The 17,587-nt window shown below is 44.0% G+C and overlaps 1 protein-coding gene across 2 annotated transcripts in view; it reads left to right on the top strand.

Annotated features, from left to right (window-relative positions):
- LOC144684776 (tetraspanin-32-like) overlaps positions 1–17,587 on the top strand; it is a 73,072-nt gene that overhangs the window by 15,326 nt on the left and 40,159 nt on the right. For both annotated transcript variants that reach the window (XM_078548986.1, XM_078548985.1), the window contains exon 3: positions 2,421–2,518. In XM_078548986.1, the coding sequence (XP_078405112.1) occupies positions 2,421–2,518 (98 nt within the window). The remainder of the gene's footprint in view (positions 1–2,420; positions 2,519–17,587) is intronic.

Here is a 17,587-nt window from a genome sequence, read left to right as displayed (position 1 = left end):
GGTTGGTGAATCAGCTGAATAACGACTCAAGCTGAAGCTGGGCTCAGGCTTTCAGAGCTGGCGCACCTCCCCATTGGCCGCCACCGGCTACCTGAATTATGTGCTCTGTGGGGGGCAGAGGACCTGATTACAGTGTGTGTGGGAGGGATTGAGGGAGAAGGGCTGATTACAGAGTGTGTGTGGGGGGCCGTGGTGGGAGGAGAAGGGATGATTACTGTGTGTGCATGCGCATGCGTGTGTGTGTGGAGGTGGGGTAGAAGGGCTGATTACAGAGTGTGTATAGGGGTGGTGGGGAAGGAGAAAGCTAATTATAAGTCTGTATGTATGTGGGGGGGGAGCGTGGTGGGTAGGAGAAGGGCTGTTTAGAGTGTGTGTTTTGGGGTGGGAAGAGAGGGGCCTCACTGATGCCTTCAGTCACCTGGGAATATGGAGAGCTTGGCTGAAACCTACATGAGTACATAAAATAATAACATTTTAACAAAGTGCTTTAAAAACAGATTTTCGTAATAGATACTGAATGTTAATATGCTGCTTCATTTACTGTTTTGTTTTTGTTGATCATGTTAATTTTAAAGTGTTAAAATTGGGTCACATTGGAAAATAGCTTGAGAAGCACTGCCATAGAGAAAGCAGCTTCTTGTTACTTTGTCAATACAGTGGTTCAGCACAAAAACAGAATTACCTGGAAAAACTCAGCAGGTCTGGCAGCATCGGCGGAGAAGAAAAGAGTTGACGTTTCGAGTCCTCATGACCCTTCAACAGAACTGAGTAATATTAGGAGAGGGGTGAAATATATTCTTCCTTAACTGAGGTTTTCCACCCACGGTCGTTGACAGGGCCCTCAACCGTGTCCGGCCCATCTCCCGCGCATTCGCCCTCACGCCTTCTCCTCCCTCCCAGAAACATGATAGGGTCCCCCTTGTCCTCACTTATCACCCCACCAGCCTCCGCATTCAAAGGATCATCCTCCGCCATTTCCGCCAACTCCAGCATGATGCCACCACCAAACACATCTTCCCTTCATCCCCCCTGGCGGCATTCCGTAGGGATCGTTCCCTCCAGGACACCCTGGTCCACTCCTCCATTACCCCCTACTCCTCAACCCCCACCTATGGCACCTCCCCATGCCCACGCAAAAGATGCAACACCTGCCCCTTCACTTCCTTTCTCCTCACCGTCCAAGGGCCCAAACACTCCTTTCAATTGAAGCAGCATTTCACTTGTATTTCCCCTAACTTAGTCTACTGCATTCGTTGCTCCCAATGCAGTCTCCTCTACATTGGAGAGACCAAACGTAAACTGGGCGACCGCTTTGCAGAACACCTGCGGTCTGTCCGTAAGAAAGACCCAAACCTCCCTGTCGCTTGCCATTTTAACACTCCACCCTGCTCTCTTGCCCACATGTCTGTCCTTGGCTTGCTGCATTGTTCCAGTGAAGCCCAACGCAAACTGGAGGAACAGCACCTCATCTTCCGACTAGGCACTTTACAACCTTCCGGACTGAATATTGAATTCAACAACTTTAGATCTTGAACTCCCTCCTTCATCCCCACCCTCTTTCCGTTTCTTCCCCTTCCCTTTTGTTTTTTCCAATAATTTATATAGATTTTTCGCTTCCCACCTATTTCCATTACTTTTAAATCTATACCTTTAATGCCCTGTTAGTCTTTCCACCCCACCCCCACTAGAGCTGTACCTCGAGTGTCCTGCCATCCATTCTTAATTAGCACATTCTCTTAGATAATATCACCACCTTCAACACCTCTTTGTTCCTTTGTCTGTGACATCTTTTGATTATCTGCTCCTATCACTGCTTGCTTGTCCCTACAACCAACCCCCCCCCCCCCCAAAACTTCTCCACCCCCCCCCCCCCCCCCCCCACCTTAAACCAGCTTATATTTCACCTCTCTCCTAATATTACTCAGTTCTGTTGAAGGGTCATGAGGACTCGAAACGTCAACTCTTTTCTTCTCCGCCGATGCTCCCAGACCTGCTGAGTTTTTCCAGGTAATTCTGTTTTTGTTTTGGATTTCCAGCATCCGCAGTTTTTTGTTTTTATCTCAGTGGTTCAGCACTCTTGCTGGCCATTCTATTATATGCAAAACACAGTACCTAATCCTGCATCGTTCTCTGGCTCCATTGGGTCAGATTGCCAATACATGCTAACAGGGGAAGTTTTGTGCTGTGTGCTTAAAACTATTAATCAATGCTTTACCAGCCAGTAGACAAGAAATTTATTAGCTTGTCATTTTTAGCTAGATTTAAACTCCAGTCCCAAAGATTAAAGGCCAGAGATTAACCTGCTCCTGACTCTGCATTTGATCAGTTGCTAAATATGGTGACATTTTTGCCTGAGCAGCATTCGCCCAAACTACCACAGGTTAAAGCCAATTGTTGTGTTCCTCTGTCTATTCCTACAGCTGCGTACAGTGGCCTGTCCGCCAGTGTCTTTCTCACTCTCCTGGGAATTATCTGTCTGATTGGAATCATAAGGGAATCAGAATACTTGCTCAGTGTGGTAAGTAGCACATTGCTCAGAATATATCTCACAAGGTATTCATTGGAGGTTATTATTCAGGCAACAACGAACAATTAGATTCTGCTTGAGGTCATCATCAGGCAGACAAACACAGCTCTGTGTTTCAAGCAACGATCTGACTGTTGTATGTGTGCAGGCACATTCTGTCTTTCTCTTTCAGTCTTCTCTCTTTGTTTTTCAGCTCATGCAGTTGCAATATTGCTGGTGTACTCCCAGCACCATTGTGTGTCCTAGCTCAGGTGTGTGTCCCACTTTGAGATGCCAAAAAGGCTGAACAATTCAAAAATAAAATGTAAGAGTTTAGGGCCCATTCCCAAAAGTCTCAAAGCAGGCCAGCTATTCCTGAAGAGACAGAAGAAAAGACCTGGAAAGGGGCTAAACCAACAATAGCAATCCACATGAAGTAGGTAAAAACTAAGAACAAACCAGAAGTATGATTAATTAATGTAATCATGTGCCTGTACTCAACAGGTTAAGCCCCAGGAATTATATTCAAGTGAATTTATCCAACTACTAAATGTATATTTTCTCCAGCATATACCCAACTGATGAAAACAGCCCAAAGTATTCCTTAAGTACGACTCCAAAACACACACATCTGCCTGTAAACTTGGAAAATTAATTAAAAACCAAAATAAGACCCCAATGTGAAAAGATCAGCTGACCTCTACGCTATTTCCACCACACCCCCTCTAGACATCAATTTTCCTTCCTTTACCTTACATTGGGTAAAGAATACCAACTGTAACTTCAGAGAATCCAGGACCAAATTAAGTGAGCTGCAACCTGCCAAACATAATTAACCTGAAAGCAAAATGTTAACAGTTGTAGAAATTCCCCAACTGTGAATAAAACACTGGTGAAGCAGTGACTGAATTCATATTAAAGACTGAAAAACAAAAGAGACAGTCCCCAGGAATTTGAGCTGTCGGCTCACTGTATAAATTGTACCACAATTTAGTCACATTCCACTAGAGGGCAGGAAAAGCCTGCAAATTGACTGACTGTATTTCTTGCTCATACCAGTCCAAATGGAGGGCAGGGATTTCTGCTAGATTGTGTTGGTTTTTCTAGCAGAAATCATCCGAAATCAGCCAAAGCAGCACAAATTATGTTCTGCATAAATCGAGTTTCCATAATGTTTTGCGCTAGTTTTATAAATCTATTGCGCTAGAAGCAAGCCTCACTAAAATGCCCATGGCCCGAGACTGAATTCATTACCATTGTGAATTTCCGCTAATTGCATGCATTTGCAGGCACTTGAGGGGACTCTTAAAATAAAACTGATTCTTTTAGGCATGTGGACATGAATAGTTATCCCTTTAAAACCTTCTAAATTTTATAATTTACTAAGAAGTTTGAATTTTGTTTCCAACGAATAATGATTTTGTTATGCTGCTTTAACACAGCTGAGGAAATTTTGAATCGTCAGAAACAGAACAATAATAACCCTGGATGCATAATTTCAATACACCATTAATTAGGTTCAATTTACAGTAAAATAACTCATTTTAATTACACTGTCGGGGACTCAGCTGGTTTAAGTGTAATATTATTAATATTCAGCTTTGAGCTTTGTCAAACTTAGCCAACTTCAGTTTACAGAGTGAAGTATCTGTCAACAATAATTACTTAACCCTTAGGAATGCGCAGAATGCAAGAGAACATTGCAGTCAATCTTTTTTGATATTCATTTACGGGATGTGGGCATCGCTGGCTAGGCCAGCATTTATTGCCCATTGCTAATTGCCTTTGAGAAGGTGGTGGTGAGCTGCCTTCTTGAACAGCTGCAGTCCACTTGGTGTAGGTACACCCACAGTGCTATTAGGGAGGGAGTTCCAGGATTTTGACCCAGTGACAGTGAAGGAATGGTGATATATTTCCAAGTCGGGATGGTGAGTGGCTTGGAGGGGAACTTCCAGGCGGTGGTGTTCCCATCTATCTGCTGCCCTTGTCCTTCTAGATGGTAGCGGTCATGGGCTTGGAAGGTGCTGCCTAAGGAGCCTTGGTGAGTTTCTGCAGTGCATCTTGTAAATGGTGCACACTGATGCCACTGTTCGCTGGTGGTGGAGGGAGTAAATATTTGTGGAAAGGGTGCCAATCAAGCGGGCTGCTTTGTCCTGGACGGTGTCAAGCTTCTTGAGTGTTGTTGGAGCTGCACTCATCCAGGCAAGTGGACAGTATTCCATTTTACTCCTAACTTATGCCTTGTAGATGGTAGACAGGCTTTGGGGAGTCAGGAGGTGAGTTACACACTGAAGGATTCTTAGCCTCTGATCTGCTCTTGTAGCCACATTATTTATATGGCTAGTCCAGATCATTTTCTGGTCAATGGTAACCCCCAGGATGTTGATAGTGGGGGTTTCAGCAATGGTAATGCCATTGAATAGAAACATAAAAATAGAAGCAGGAGTAGGTCATTTGGCCCTTCAAGCCTGCTCCGCCATTCCATATGATTATGGCTGATCCTCTATCTTAGCGCTGTAGTCCTGTGCTCTCCCCATACCCCCCTGATGCCTTTAGAGTCCAGAAATCTATCTATTTCCTTCTTAAATATATTCAGTGACTTGGCCTCCACAGCCTTCTGTGGTAGAGAATTTCACAAGTTCAATACACTGAGTGAAGAAGTTTCTCCTCATCTCAGTCCTAAATATAGAAACATAGAAACGTAGAAACTAGGAGCAGGCTATTCAGCCCTTCGAGCCTGCTCCGCCATTCAATATGATCATGGTTGATCCTCTATCTCAATGCCATATTCCTGATTTCTCTCCATACCCCTCGATGCCCCTAATATCCAAATATTTATCAATTTCTTTCTCGAACGTACTCAGTGACCTGGCCACCACAGGCTTCTGTGGTAGAGAATTCCACAGGTTGACCACCCTCTGAGTGAAGAAATTTTTCCTCATCTCAGTCCTAAATGGCCTGCCCTGTATCCTGACATTGTGACCCCTGGTTCTAGACTCCCCCCTGCATCCAGTCTGTCTAGCCCTGTTAGAATTTTATACGTTTCAATCAGATCCCCTCTCATTCTTCTAAACTCTAGTGAATATAGGGCCAGTCAAACTGATCTCTCCTCATACGACAGTCCTGACATCCCTGGTATCAGCCTAGTGAAACTTTGAAGCAGTCCCTCTATGGCAAGTATATCCTTTCTTAGGTAGGGAGATCAAAACTGCACACAAGACTCCAGGTGCAGTCTCACCGAGGCCCTGTATAACTGCAGTAAGACATCCCTACGTCTGAACTCAAATCCTCTTGCAATGAAGGCCAACATACCATTTACCTTTCTAATTGCTGCATCTGCCTATTTACTTTGATTGGTGTACAAGGATACCCAGATCCCTTTGAACATCCACATTTCCCAATATATCACCATTTAAATAATACTCTGCCTTTCTGTTTTTCACACCGAAGCGTATAACTTCACATTTATCCACATTATACTGCGTCTGCCATGTGTTTGCCCACACACACAACTTGTCTACATTGCCTCCTTGCATCCTCCTCACAACCCCGCCCAGTTTTGTGTTGTTAGTAAACTTGGAAATATTGCATTTGGGTTCCTCATCCAAGTCATTTATATATATCCTGAATAGCTGGGGCCCAAGCACTGATCCCTGCTGTACACCACTAGTCACGGCCTGCCACCTGGAAAAAGACCCATTTATTCCCACACTCTGTTTCCGGTTGGTCAACCAATTCTCAAACCGTGCCAGTACATTACCCTCAATCCCATGTGCTTTAATTTTGCCCAGTAGCCTCTTATGTGGGACCTTATCAAAAGCCTTCTTGAAATCCAAACACACCACATCCACTGGTTCTCCCTTATCTATTCTACTAGTTATATCCTCAAAAAACTCCAGTAGATTAGTTAAGCTTGATTCCCCTTTCATAAACTTACGCTGACTTTGTCTAACCCCATTAATGCTTTATAATAGAATAAATGGTCTGCCCGTAGCCTGAGTCTGTGACCCCTTGCTCTGGACTCCCCAGCCAGAGGAAATAACATCTCTGCATCCAGTCAGTTCATCCCTCTCTGAATTTATATGTTTCAATTAGATCTCCTCTCATTCTTCAAAACTCCAGTGAATACAGGCCTAGTCAGCCTAATCTCTCCTCATACGACAATCCTGCCATCCCAGGAATCAGTCTGGTGAACCTTCACCGCACTCCCTCTATGGCAAGTCTATCCTCTCTTAGGTAAGGAGACCAAAACTGCACAGAATACTCCAGGTGTGGTCTTACCAAGGCTCTCTACAGCTGCAGCAAGACATCCTTGCTCCTGTACTCAAGTCCCCTTGCAATGAATGGCAACATACCATTTGCCACCTTAACTGCTTGTTGCACCTGCATGCTTGCTTCCATTGATTGGTGCACAAGGACACCCAGATCCCTTTGTACATCAATATTTCCCAATCTATCACCATTTAAATGCTACTCCCCCATTCTGTTTTTCCTACCAAAGTGGATATCTTCATGCTTATCCACATTTTACATACTTATAGAAGCTTTTACAGTCTGCTTCTATGTTCCTTGCAAGTTTACTCTCAGACTCTCTCTTTTTCCCCTCTTAATCAATCTCTTGGTCCTCCTTTGCTGAATCCTAAACTGCTCCCAATCCTCAGACTTGCTACTTTTTCTAGCAAATTTATATGACTCCTCTTTGGATCTAATACTATCCTTAATTTCTTTTGTTAGCCATGGTTGGGCCACTTTTTCTGTTGTGTTTTTGTCCCAAAAAGGAGTGTATAACTGTTGCAATACATACATTTGTTCCTTAAACGTTAGCCATTGCCTCTTCACCAACATGTTTTTAATGAAGCTCCCCAATCTATCTTAGCCAACTCATGCCTCATGCCTTTGTAGTTTCCATTGTTAAGATTTAGGACCCTAGTTTCTGATCGGACTGCTTCACTTTCCATCCTAATGAAAAATTCTACCATGTTATGGTCACTGTTCCCTAAAGGACACCGCACAACGAGATTATTAATTAAACCCTTCTCATTGCACAATAACAAATCTAGGATAGCCTGTTCCATAGTCGGCTCCACGACATACTGGTCTAAAAAACCATCTCGCACACACTCCAGGAATTAATTTGCCACAGTATTATTGCTAATTTGGTTTGCCCAGTCTATATGTAGATTAAAGTCACCCGTGATTACTGTAGCACCCTTGTTGCATGCATCTTTAATTTCCTGTTTAATGCCATCCCCCACCTTATCACTATTGTTGGAGGCCTATAGACAACTCCCACTAACGTTTTCTGCCCCTTGTTGCTTCTTATCTCCACCCAGACTGATTCTACGTCTAGATTTTCTGAGCCAATATCCTCTCTCACTATCGCATTGATTTCATCCTTAACTATCAGCACCACGCCACCTCCTTTTCCTGTTTACCTGTTTGTCTTAAATATTGAGTACCCTTGGATATTCAGTTCCCAGCCTCGGTCATGCTGCAGCCATGTCTCCATAATCGCAATCATATCATACCCGTTTACATCTATTTGCGCTGTTAATTTGTCTACCTTATTGCGAATGCTCTATGCATTCAGATACAGTGCCTTTAAGCTTGTCTTTTTAACATTTTTACACTTTTTTTTTGTACCATGGCCTTATTTGCTGCTAGCCCTCGTTTCCTCTGCCCTCCACTTTTGCTTTCTACTTTTCTGTCTTTCATTCCTATCTTTCTTTCCCTCTCTTGTGTCTCCCCACTCAGGTTCCCATCCTCCTGCCAATCTAGTTTAAACCCTCCCCCACTGTACTAGTGAATACCCCTGCCAGGATATTGGTGCCGGTCCTGCTGGGGCGCAACTCGTCCAACTTGTACAGGTCCCATCTTCCCCAGAATCGGTCCCAATGCCTCAGGAATCTCAATCCCTCCCTCCTACACCACCTCTCCAACCACCAATTCATCTAGTCTATTCTCCTATTCCTGATCTTGCTAGCATGTGACACTGGGAGTAACCCTGAGATTACTACCTCTGAGGCCCTGTTTTTTAATTTATTTCCTAGCTCCCTACATTCTGCTTTCAAGACCTCATCCCTCTTTTTACCTATGTTATTGGTACCAATATGGACCACAACCTCTGGCTGTTCACCCTCCCCCTTCAAAATGTCCCGCAGCTGCTCAGTGACATCCTGACCCTGACGCCATTCTGGTGTCACATCTGCGGCTGCAGAAACATCTATGTGTTCCCCTTACAATAGAATCCCCTATCGCTATTGCTTTTCCACTCTTTTAACTCCCACTCTGTGCAGCTGAGCCACTCGAGGTGCCACGGACTTGGCCCTTGCTGTATTCCCTTGAGAAACCATCTCCCCCAGCAGTAACCAAAATGAAAAATCTGTTGGAGAGGGAAATGGACCCAGGGGACTCCTACACTTCCTGCTTAGTGCTTTTACTTTGTCTAGCAGTCACCCATTCTCTTTCTGCCTATGCATTCTTTACCTGCGGTGTGACCGCCTCACTGTACGTGCTATCCACGAAGATCTCATCCTTGTGGATGCTCCACAGTGACTCCAGGTGTAGCTCCAGAAAATAGATTTCGAGTAGCTGCGGCTTGAGACACTTCCTGCACCCATGGTTGTCCTGGACACTGGAAGTATCCCTGACTTCCCACATGGCACAGGAGGAGCATTCCACTTGGCCGAGCTGCCCTGCCATGACTTACCCTTATATTACTCCCTTTACTTTTACTTCAAGTTTAGAGAATATTAAGGACAGAAGAAATACTCACCAGGTCCTACTTACCAAGGCCGCCACTCTTCTTACTGAAGAAAGTAGAAAATGAAAGGATCACCTCCTTCCCTCTTCAGCGAACTCCCTCTCTCACCAAGCTTCAACTTAAGCACTCTAATGCAGCCCAAAGCAGCACTGTAGATGGCTTGCTCTTATGCTGTCTGAATCTAGCTTCTGAAAACCTGTTTAAGCCAGTTAACTAATTTACTAGCTGCAGCTGCAAGCAGAGCCTGTATAAGCCCTGTTTTAAAGCTGGACTAAACTCACCTTCTCCCAATTCAAAGAGCAACTTTTAGTTAGTTGCTAAATTAAAGATAGATTAGACTTTAGATAGAAATTAACCCTTAAAAGTCTGTCTCTCACCAAAGTCCAACTGAAGCACTCTAATGCAGCCCAAAGCAGCACTCCAGTGCTGGGGCAATGGTTAGATACTCTCTTATTGGAGATGGTCATTGCCTGGCACTTGTGTGGCACAAATGTTACTTGCCACTTGTCCGCCCAGCCTGGATATTGTCCAGGTCTTGTTGCATTTGGACAAGGACTGCTTCAGTACCTGAGGAGTCTCAAATGTTGCAATCAGCAGTGAACATCCCTACTTCTAATCTTATGATGGAAGGAAGATCATTGATGAAGCAGCTGAAGATGGCAGGTTCAAGGTTAGAAAAATACCATACGTCTAGTAAGATGCAAGTGGGAAAAATAACCTACATTTCTCAACCTACTCAATCACTTTTGCCACCCAGATATCCATCAAGTTTGTTCCTGAACTTACTGCTGCTCTCTGGTTCCACTGTCTCTCTGGCCATTTAGTTCCACACGCTATTTTTGTGAATCAGTTGAACTCTTCCAATTTGTTCTCCCAGTCTAGAATCTGAGAGTTCTTGTGGAAGTTGAAGATTATGTCTAATTCTGGCTTCTTGAGCATCGCTCAATTTTAATCGCTCCATCTTTGGTAGTCGTGTTCAGTTGCCTAGGTCCTAAGCTCTGGAATTCCCTCCCCATGACTCAAACCCTCCACTTTGTTTTCCTCCTTTATGTCATGTCTTGTCCTTCATCCGTCCTCATTCTGAGGGTCAATCGCACTATGAACAATCTTTCTCCATTGATTTCTATTCTATGCTGCCCTCGCTGCCTGTCCCATGGAGAGGCTACTCCACATTCTAATATTATCCATCCATACCATCTTGGGTCTTCCTTTTGCATGTTTTCCAGGTATTTTGCCCTGCATTTACCTCTTTATCCAAACATTCCTCTCCTGTTCGCATCATGTGAACAAAATATGTGAACTTCCTTGGCATCACTGCATCAAATGAGTTCGTCCTAACATCAGCTTTCTTGAGCACCCACTTTACACCACTCCTTAAAACCTACCTCTTTGACCAAGCTTTTGGTCATCTGGCTAAGGCTGTAATTATATGCTCCCCACCAACCCCCACCCCCGACCCCCAGGGAGGGTTTGACAGGCAGGGGGGCATAAAATCAGGTGCCACCATGCCCATTCCCTACACACCGCCACTGGGATTTTACCTGTCGCGGGGGAGCTGTCAAGTGACCTGTGGGCCAATTGAGACCCTTAAGTGGCCAATTAAGGGTCTTTCTCCCACTGCCACTGGAATTTTATCATGGCAGCGAATGCCAGAACCAAGCGTCTGGCAGCCTTGTAACTGGCTAGGGTTGAGGGCACTTGTTGTTCAGGCATCCTTTGCGCAGCGGCAGCCACTGCTATAAGGTAAGTCCTCCATCCCTCGTATTACCCACACCACCCTGACAAACCTAGCCCCTCCCCACCCTCCTTGATGGTACCTGTCAGCCTGGCCCGAGTAAAGTCCAGATCCATGACATCTCTTCTTTGTGGACTGCCTGTGGTGGTCACCGTTCCTGAGAGTGCTGCTGAGATGAGAGAAATGTCAACCATTTGATTGGCTGGCAGCCCTCGGAGGTGGGCCTTCTTCCCCGATGTAGGTGGAAAGCTTGCATTGAGTTAATTAACAGCCCGACGCTGTTAAATCACTGTGGGGCTTCCCGGCCAAGCAGAGGCTTTTCAGTCAGGTGTGCAGAGTCACTAACTCAGTGTAAAATTCTGGCCCATGTGGTTTATGTGGCTCCATGTCGTATTTTGTTTTATAATGTTCCCGTGAAGTGCCGGGGCAGGTTTAATTCCATTAAAAGCTCTAGCTGTTGTTGTTGAATATTCTTCCGTATCACTTAAAATCCTGGATATCTAAGTGAGGTCTTGCCTCAGCCGTTTCTTCCCAGATGTAAATATTTCTCAGTTTAATTCTACAGCCTGGAAATTGCTGGCTTAAGTCCAGGGCTTAACTAAGGATCACTTGATGAGGGTTTTTAAACACTAGTAAAGCCCTTGATTTACAGTTTCCTGGAATTGCACTAAACCTTGCCTTTTAACATCCATACACTGGGAAATAAAAAGATGAAACATCAATAATATGGACCATCCGCTCTGCACTGCAATAAAGAGTCATTTAAAAGACTGCAATAATGCAAGGGAGTCTGGAGCTTCTGTTTATTAAGCAATATTGCCGAGACAGAGAAAAGCCTGGTTTGCTGACCAGGTGATGCCAGAAGAAGAATAGAATGTATAGGATTGATGCCTCCGCCAACCCCCAACGCCTAATTAGCAGATTTTGGAGAATATAGCTAAAAGTGTAAATGCTGTGTCCAAAACCTAGAAACAGACAACATATTAGGAAAATAAATACCAGGCCTAAAGAAGCTTGCGGTATATAGGAAGCATCTCCCATTTCTGCTCATTTTAAAATTCTTAGTGCTGGGAGAGGATAAACAGCAAGAGAAGCTTGCGAAAATACAATATTGACATAATGGAAGGACAGAGAATGCTTTGCTTGAATGGGGACTCAGAGGGTACAATATAATTAGAAGAAAGGAGTGTGTATGGAAACCTGTATGCACAGCAACAATTATTAATAGGCTTCACTCCAGCAATATATATCTCCCATCTATAACATGCAATATGCCACCAAAGTTGTGCAGCTGGGTGTCATTGCCACTGCTTTATGAGCTTTAATACTCCTGAACAATTATTTAACTTGCAGGACAAGGTAACTGCAAGGAACTGGCCCAATTTGGAATTAGGCTGGAACAATTGAAACCTTAGTCCTCTTTCATGGATGCCACATTGGAAATCATAGACTGGTCAATGGTTACTGCCTCTGCTAATTACCAAGGGGTTCAGATTGCACACTGTTTGCTTACGGACAGAAATCACTCTTTGAGAACTGATTTTGTCACATGTTCATGAAAATCACATTTCAAGATCAAGGAGGAAGCCTACTACCTGGGTCCACATAGTAATGGATGAAATTCAGTCTGCACTGCCATCTGCAATGGAGCATGCACTCACTCCTGAATCATCTGCATTAGAGACATTGGCAGAGATTGTAGGCAGAGTAGGGGTATCTCTCCTGAATACTACAGAGACCTTGTGCTCCAAAGATACAGGTGCTTTTTGGCTGGTTTGACCAGCAGTAGAGACTTGAGAAATTTTAAGGTGGGGATTCTAAGGCCTCAGAGCTGCCCAAAGTTCTGCCCTTGTACAGATCACCAGACATATTGAGGACATAGCCATCAGCAGTGAGATGCCTCCAATAGCCAGGGATGAAGCAACTTTCTTTCAAACCACTCTGGCTAATCAACTATCTCTACCCAAGTAGTAAACAAAGTGTAGCCAGTGCTAAATTTGGCTGAGTCAGGGAATAAAATAACCAGAGAACTATCAGTAAACCCTGTAGTTGATCATCATGTTTACTCTTTTCATAGTCAAAGAAATAAAAAGTTAATTTCTGGCATCACACACAGTGCATTGGTACAAAACACACTAACCATGGTCACATATGGCATTTGAGAAACTGTGCAGGAATTTGTGGGTGCAAGTGGTTTTTGAGAAGATTTACTTATCCAAATTGATTGCAGCTTTAAGAATTGGCATAGCTCTGGCACACTTATTGGATGGTATCTTGGTTTATAGTCAGGTATACCAACTCTCCTAAGCACGTGGGTGATTGAACAGTTAATTGCTCATTGTCATTTTCACCGTCTTGCTTTGCCATGATTTTGCGATCCTATTTTAAGGGCTCCATGACCAGGTAAAGTTATGGAAGATGCAGCAGACACATTGGCCTGGGTTTTCGTGCCCACCAGCGTCGGGCGTGTTCAGTGGCATGAGCGGACAATATGGCACAATAAGTTTCACGATGGCGTGAAACCATTTCACAATAGTCCGCTCAGCCCGCCAATGACGGGCCGCCATCGGGTGTTGGGAACCTCATTGTAATACATCACCGTATCATGATTAGGCCAGCCTGCTGGAATCATCCCCCTGCTGGATCGTCCGCCCATGTCAGCAAGAAAACATGCTGACATGTTTCACTACAGCGCATAAGCGACATGGACTCAGAGGGCTGCACTTCATTCAGGATTTCAAGATTTCATTGCCTACCTGGCTTCAGTCAGCACTCACACATCAGCGCCAGGCTTCACAGACAGCACCACATCACTTTTAGTGGGCCTCATGGTTGCCTCTACCTACCAGATCAGCCATATGTAGGTGGCCTTTCAATGGCTGCAGGGCTAGGGCTTGCTTGGCGAAGGGGGAGAAGTGGCTTCAGGCAAGGGAACAGGCTGCAGGATGAGGGCTGTACTGGAGAAGGAGGGTAACCCAGGGTGTGTGTGTGAGGGGAACATTTGATCTGTGCATGTGGCCTTAAGATGGTGATGCCTGAGGAGGCAGTCTCCAGAGTAGATGAGGCCAGATGTACACGTGAAGATATATGTGTGAGAATGGATGGTGCTGTCCCTTGAGCTGGCAGTGAGTGAGATGCCAGTGAATGTGTGATGGGCTTGAGTGTGAGTTTGGAGTGATGAGATGGTTGCCATACCCTGGCTGCACGGATGAGATCATTCACCCTCTATCTGCATTGGATGGCCAACCTCTTCTGTGCAGCATTGGCACTGATCACTGCTGCAGTTGCCTACCAAGCCATAGTGGTAATGTTGCTGACCCTTCCGCGGCCATTGTGGGGGCAGAGGACATCACAGTGGGCCTCCATGGCGTCCAAAGGGCGCTGGAGGGCAGCAATCTTCTTGCCTTTCGGGGCAATGTCCTCTTTGCTGCAGTCCTGGGCTGGAAGCACTGAGCGCGGCTGTACTTTAATCGTGTTCCCTGGCATGATGAAGTGACGTGGCAGGCGAATCGGAGCCCACCCACCATGGAAATGGCGCGTTTCCCAGGAGTGCACAAATAACGTGGTGGGTTTGGGATGATATGGCTTGAAAACCCACCATCACAGCCGGCGGGTAAAATGTCATTTTACCCACCAACTACTGCATTTCTGGGACAATTCTGACCATTATTTCTGAGACCGTTGTGGGAGGGTTTATTGTGAGGTGTCTAACAACCATTTGATACTAAGCATTGCTTCAAGATTCCAAAGGAATGTTCATTCTAGGTGTTGCAAGAGCATTTTGCTTAAATCCATTTATCACAAGACTGTCATAAGCTAAGGCTGCAGAGGGTATCATGGATTGTTAGACTCATTCTTCTACTTATCTTCCAAATAAAAGTGGCGTAGATGATTGGCTTAAAATGGGAAATTTGGTAGAGCACTCTATGAAATGAGCATTATTCTCTGCTATTAGGCTGGTTCCTGTAGAGACTGTTGTCATGTCCCTAAGACATGAAAGAGATCATGAACTGTTTAAATTAAACCTTACCTTTTTGCTTATTTAAAAAGTGGATCTTGCTGAACTAAAAGATGGCCACATGATTCACAACTTGCCTACAGTTTCTGGAAATTTCCAGCAGCGGTTACAGGACAAAAGCGAAAGCCTCATCCTTGTGGAATCTCGTACCTCTCATTGTGAGGGCACATTACAATCAATGAAACCAGGGGCCAGTAGAAATTCTGTCTCCCCAACCTGGTCCTATAACAAAGGGAGCATCATCAAAACTCATTATACATGTAGAGGTGCTAAAAGCCACCATCTATCTCCTAAGGTGAATAATGGATTTTGACCAGAGGCATAGAAACTGCTTGTTAGCCTACAACTGACTCATTAATGGGCAACATTACATGACCTAAGCTTCTGGCCTTTGGAAAGTTTTAGTATTACATTTCTAGACTCGCAACTCAGTCTGCTTTTAAACTCCAGCCTGCAAATATCTAAGCAGGACTCCATGCTGACCAACAGCCTGTATCAAGTCTAAGTCTCCTCATAGTCTGTTTTCTGTGGAAGATCCCTGCCATCGCCTTCCGAGCAGACCAAGTTTCTGTATATCAACCTCATCTCCCTGTGTCACTGACAACTTTAAAGGAATTCTGAAAATCTTAGCTGAACCCACCTGAACGACAGCTTCTCCATGAAGAAACCCTCACTGGACTCTGACTTTCTGGACTCTGGCAATCACATGAATTAATATCCATATCTGTGATGCTTTTTCTCTTAAGTTATTCATAGTTTTAAAAATTCCTGTTTCATATCTATCATTGTGTGCTTGTGCGTGTGCAGGAAGTTGCAACTTTTCCCTGGGTTTGGATGTATGAATAAGCCATACTTCCGATTTAACCCTAAGGAAAGTTTGCTGTGAGTCACTTTTAAAATTGACCTCATAAACAGAGGCTTAGGAAAACATGCCACAGCCTATTTCAAAAAATTAATACACCTCTGCTTGTGGACAGACACTGAGAAAAATAAAGGTGTTCAGTTTTGCCTCTCTCCCCTATCCATAACGCTGTGCTATAATGTAAATACAGCATGGGGTTATTGGTCACATCAAGAAACTGACAGGGAATGTATTTTCTGTAGTTTTGAGTATTAGCTGCCTACCAAGTAATGTTTAGTTGACGTTGCTTTTAGTTTGTTTGTTACAGTAAAGTTTTAAAGCTTAAAAGTCTTAAAACTCCGATGCAGATACAATGGGCTGAATGGCCTCTCTACGACATAACTTTTCTATGATTCTACGGTTGAAATCTTGTGCTTCCTTTAAGGCAGTCACTGGGAATTCAAATACCTTTTTATAAGATATCAGTCTCTATGGAGATAGTCATACTACTCACTTACAGACAGTGAACCTTAGTATACTAACTACTGACATAGATTAAAGTTTGTACTGACTAGTCACATACTGTATAGACTGAACTGTATTGGCTACTGTTATATAGACTGTGAACTGAACTGGCTCTTTATATATATAGACTGTGAACTGAACTAGCTCTTGCTCCTATTTATTATGTTCTGAATATACTGCTTACTGAATTACTGTGAGCCTAAGTTTTTTCTTATTCATTTGTGGGATTTGAGCGCCAGCAGTTATTGCTCATTAATTGCCCTCAAGATCCTGAATGCACTGCATACTCACAAACAGACTTCAATCTTGAATGTGCTACTGACATACAAACCGCAAACCTGAATGTGCTACCTATTCACACAAAGACTGAGGTATGTATGTATTATTGACTAATACACAGAACTCAATCGGGGTATGTTAACAACAATACAGATCTCACCGTGTGCGTATTACCCACTCACACATGCATGTTTCCCATTTAACTATTCAGATATACAACAATGCAACATATCCCATCCACCAATATTACATGACATGAGCAACTGCTCAATATTTAAAGAATTCATGCTTGAGACTTCAGCAAGTCTAATATTTGGGCTCAAAACTAGGGAACAGAGAAGCACGGGGCAAGGCCCTTTACCAAATTTCTTCTTGGAACTTATCTTCAGTTTTGAGGGCTCTGACTCTTCCTGAAGTACAATTGCACAGGGACAGGCTATCCTCTGGTATCTCACCCAAATGTCTATCCTTCATGTCACAGCCTGGACAGTGAATATCATCAGACTGGTTAGAGAGAGCCTCACAACCAACCTGAACATTAGATCATAAGTGGACTCTCCAGGAGGACTGACTGGACGGTGCTCAAGTGCTGAAATTTGAATTTATCCACCCCCTCCCCTGGACAATATCTGAACACAACTAAGATTAATTAGCATTCTTACGCCCACCTTAGGGGAGATCACCTGTTGGCACAGATCAGAAATCAAGCCTGCAACCAGGTCCATGTGAATTAGTTATGTAGTCGGCTGTGTTTTTACCTACTAGGTTGCTTAAGCCTTTTGAGCAAATCCTATAAATAGAAGTTTATTTGAAGTGAGTTAGATAAATCAATTCTATTAGGAATGTGGTTTTTAATCATACAGTCAATATTTTAAAGAACATTGAGATTCCAGGCTGAGATGTGCTCACTAAAGGTTTAA

The sequence above is a fragment of the Cetorhinus maximus genome, chromosome 9 (assembly GCF_964194155.1).
Source record: "Cetorhinus maximus chromosome 9, sCetMax3.hap1.1, whole genome shotgun sequence".
Classification (NCBI taxonomy): Eukaryota; Metazoa; Chordata; class Chondrichthyes; order Lamniformes; family Cetorhinidae; genus Cetorhinus; species Cetorhinus maximus.
This window is presented reverse-complemented; position numbering and strand designations above follow the sequence as displayed.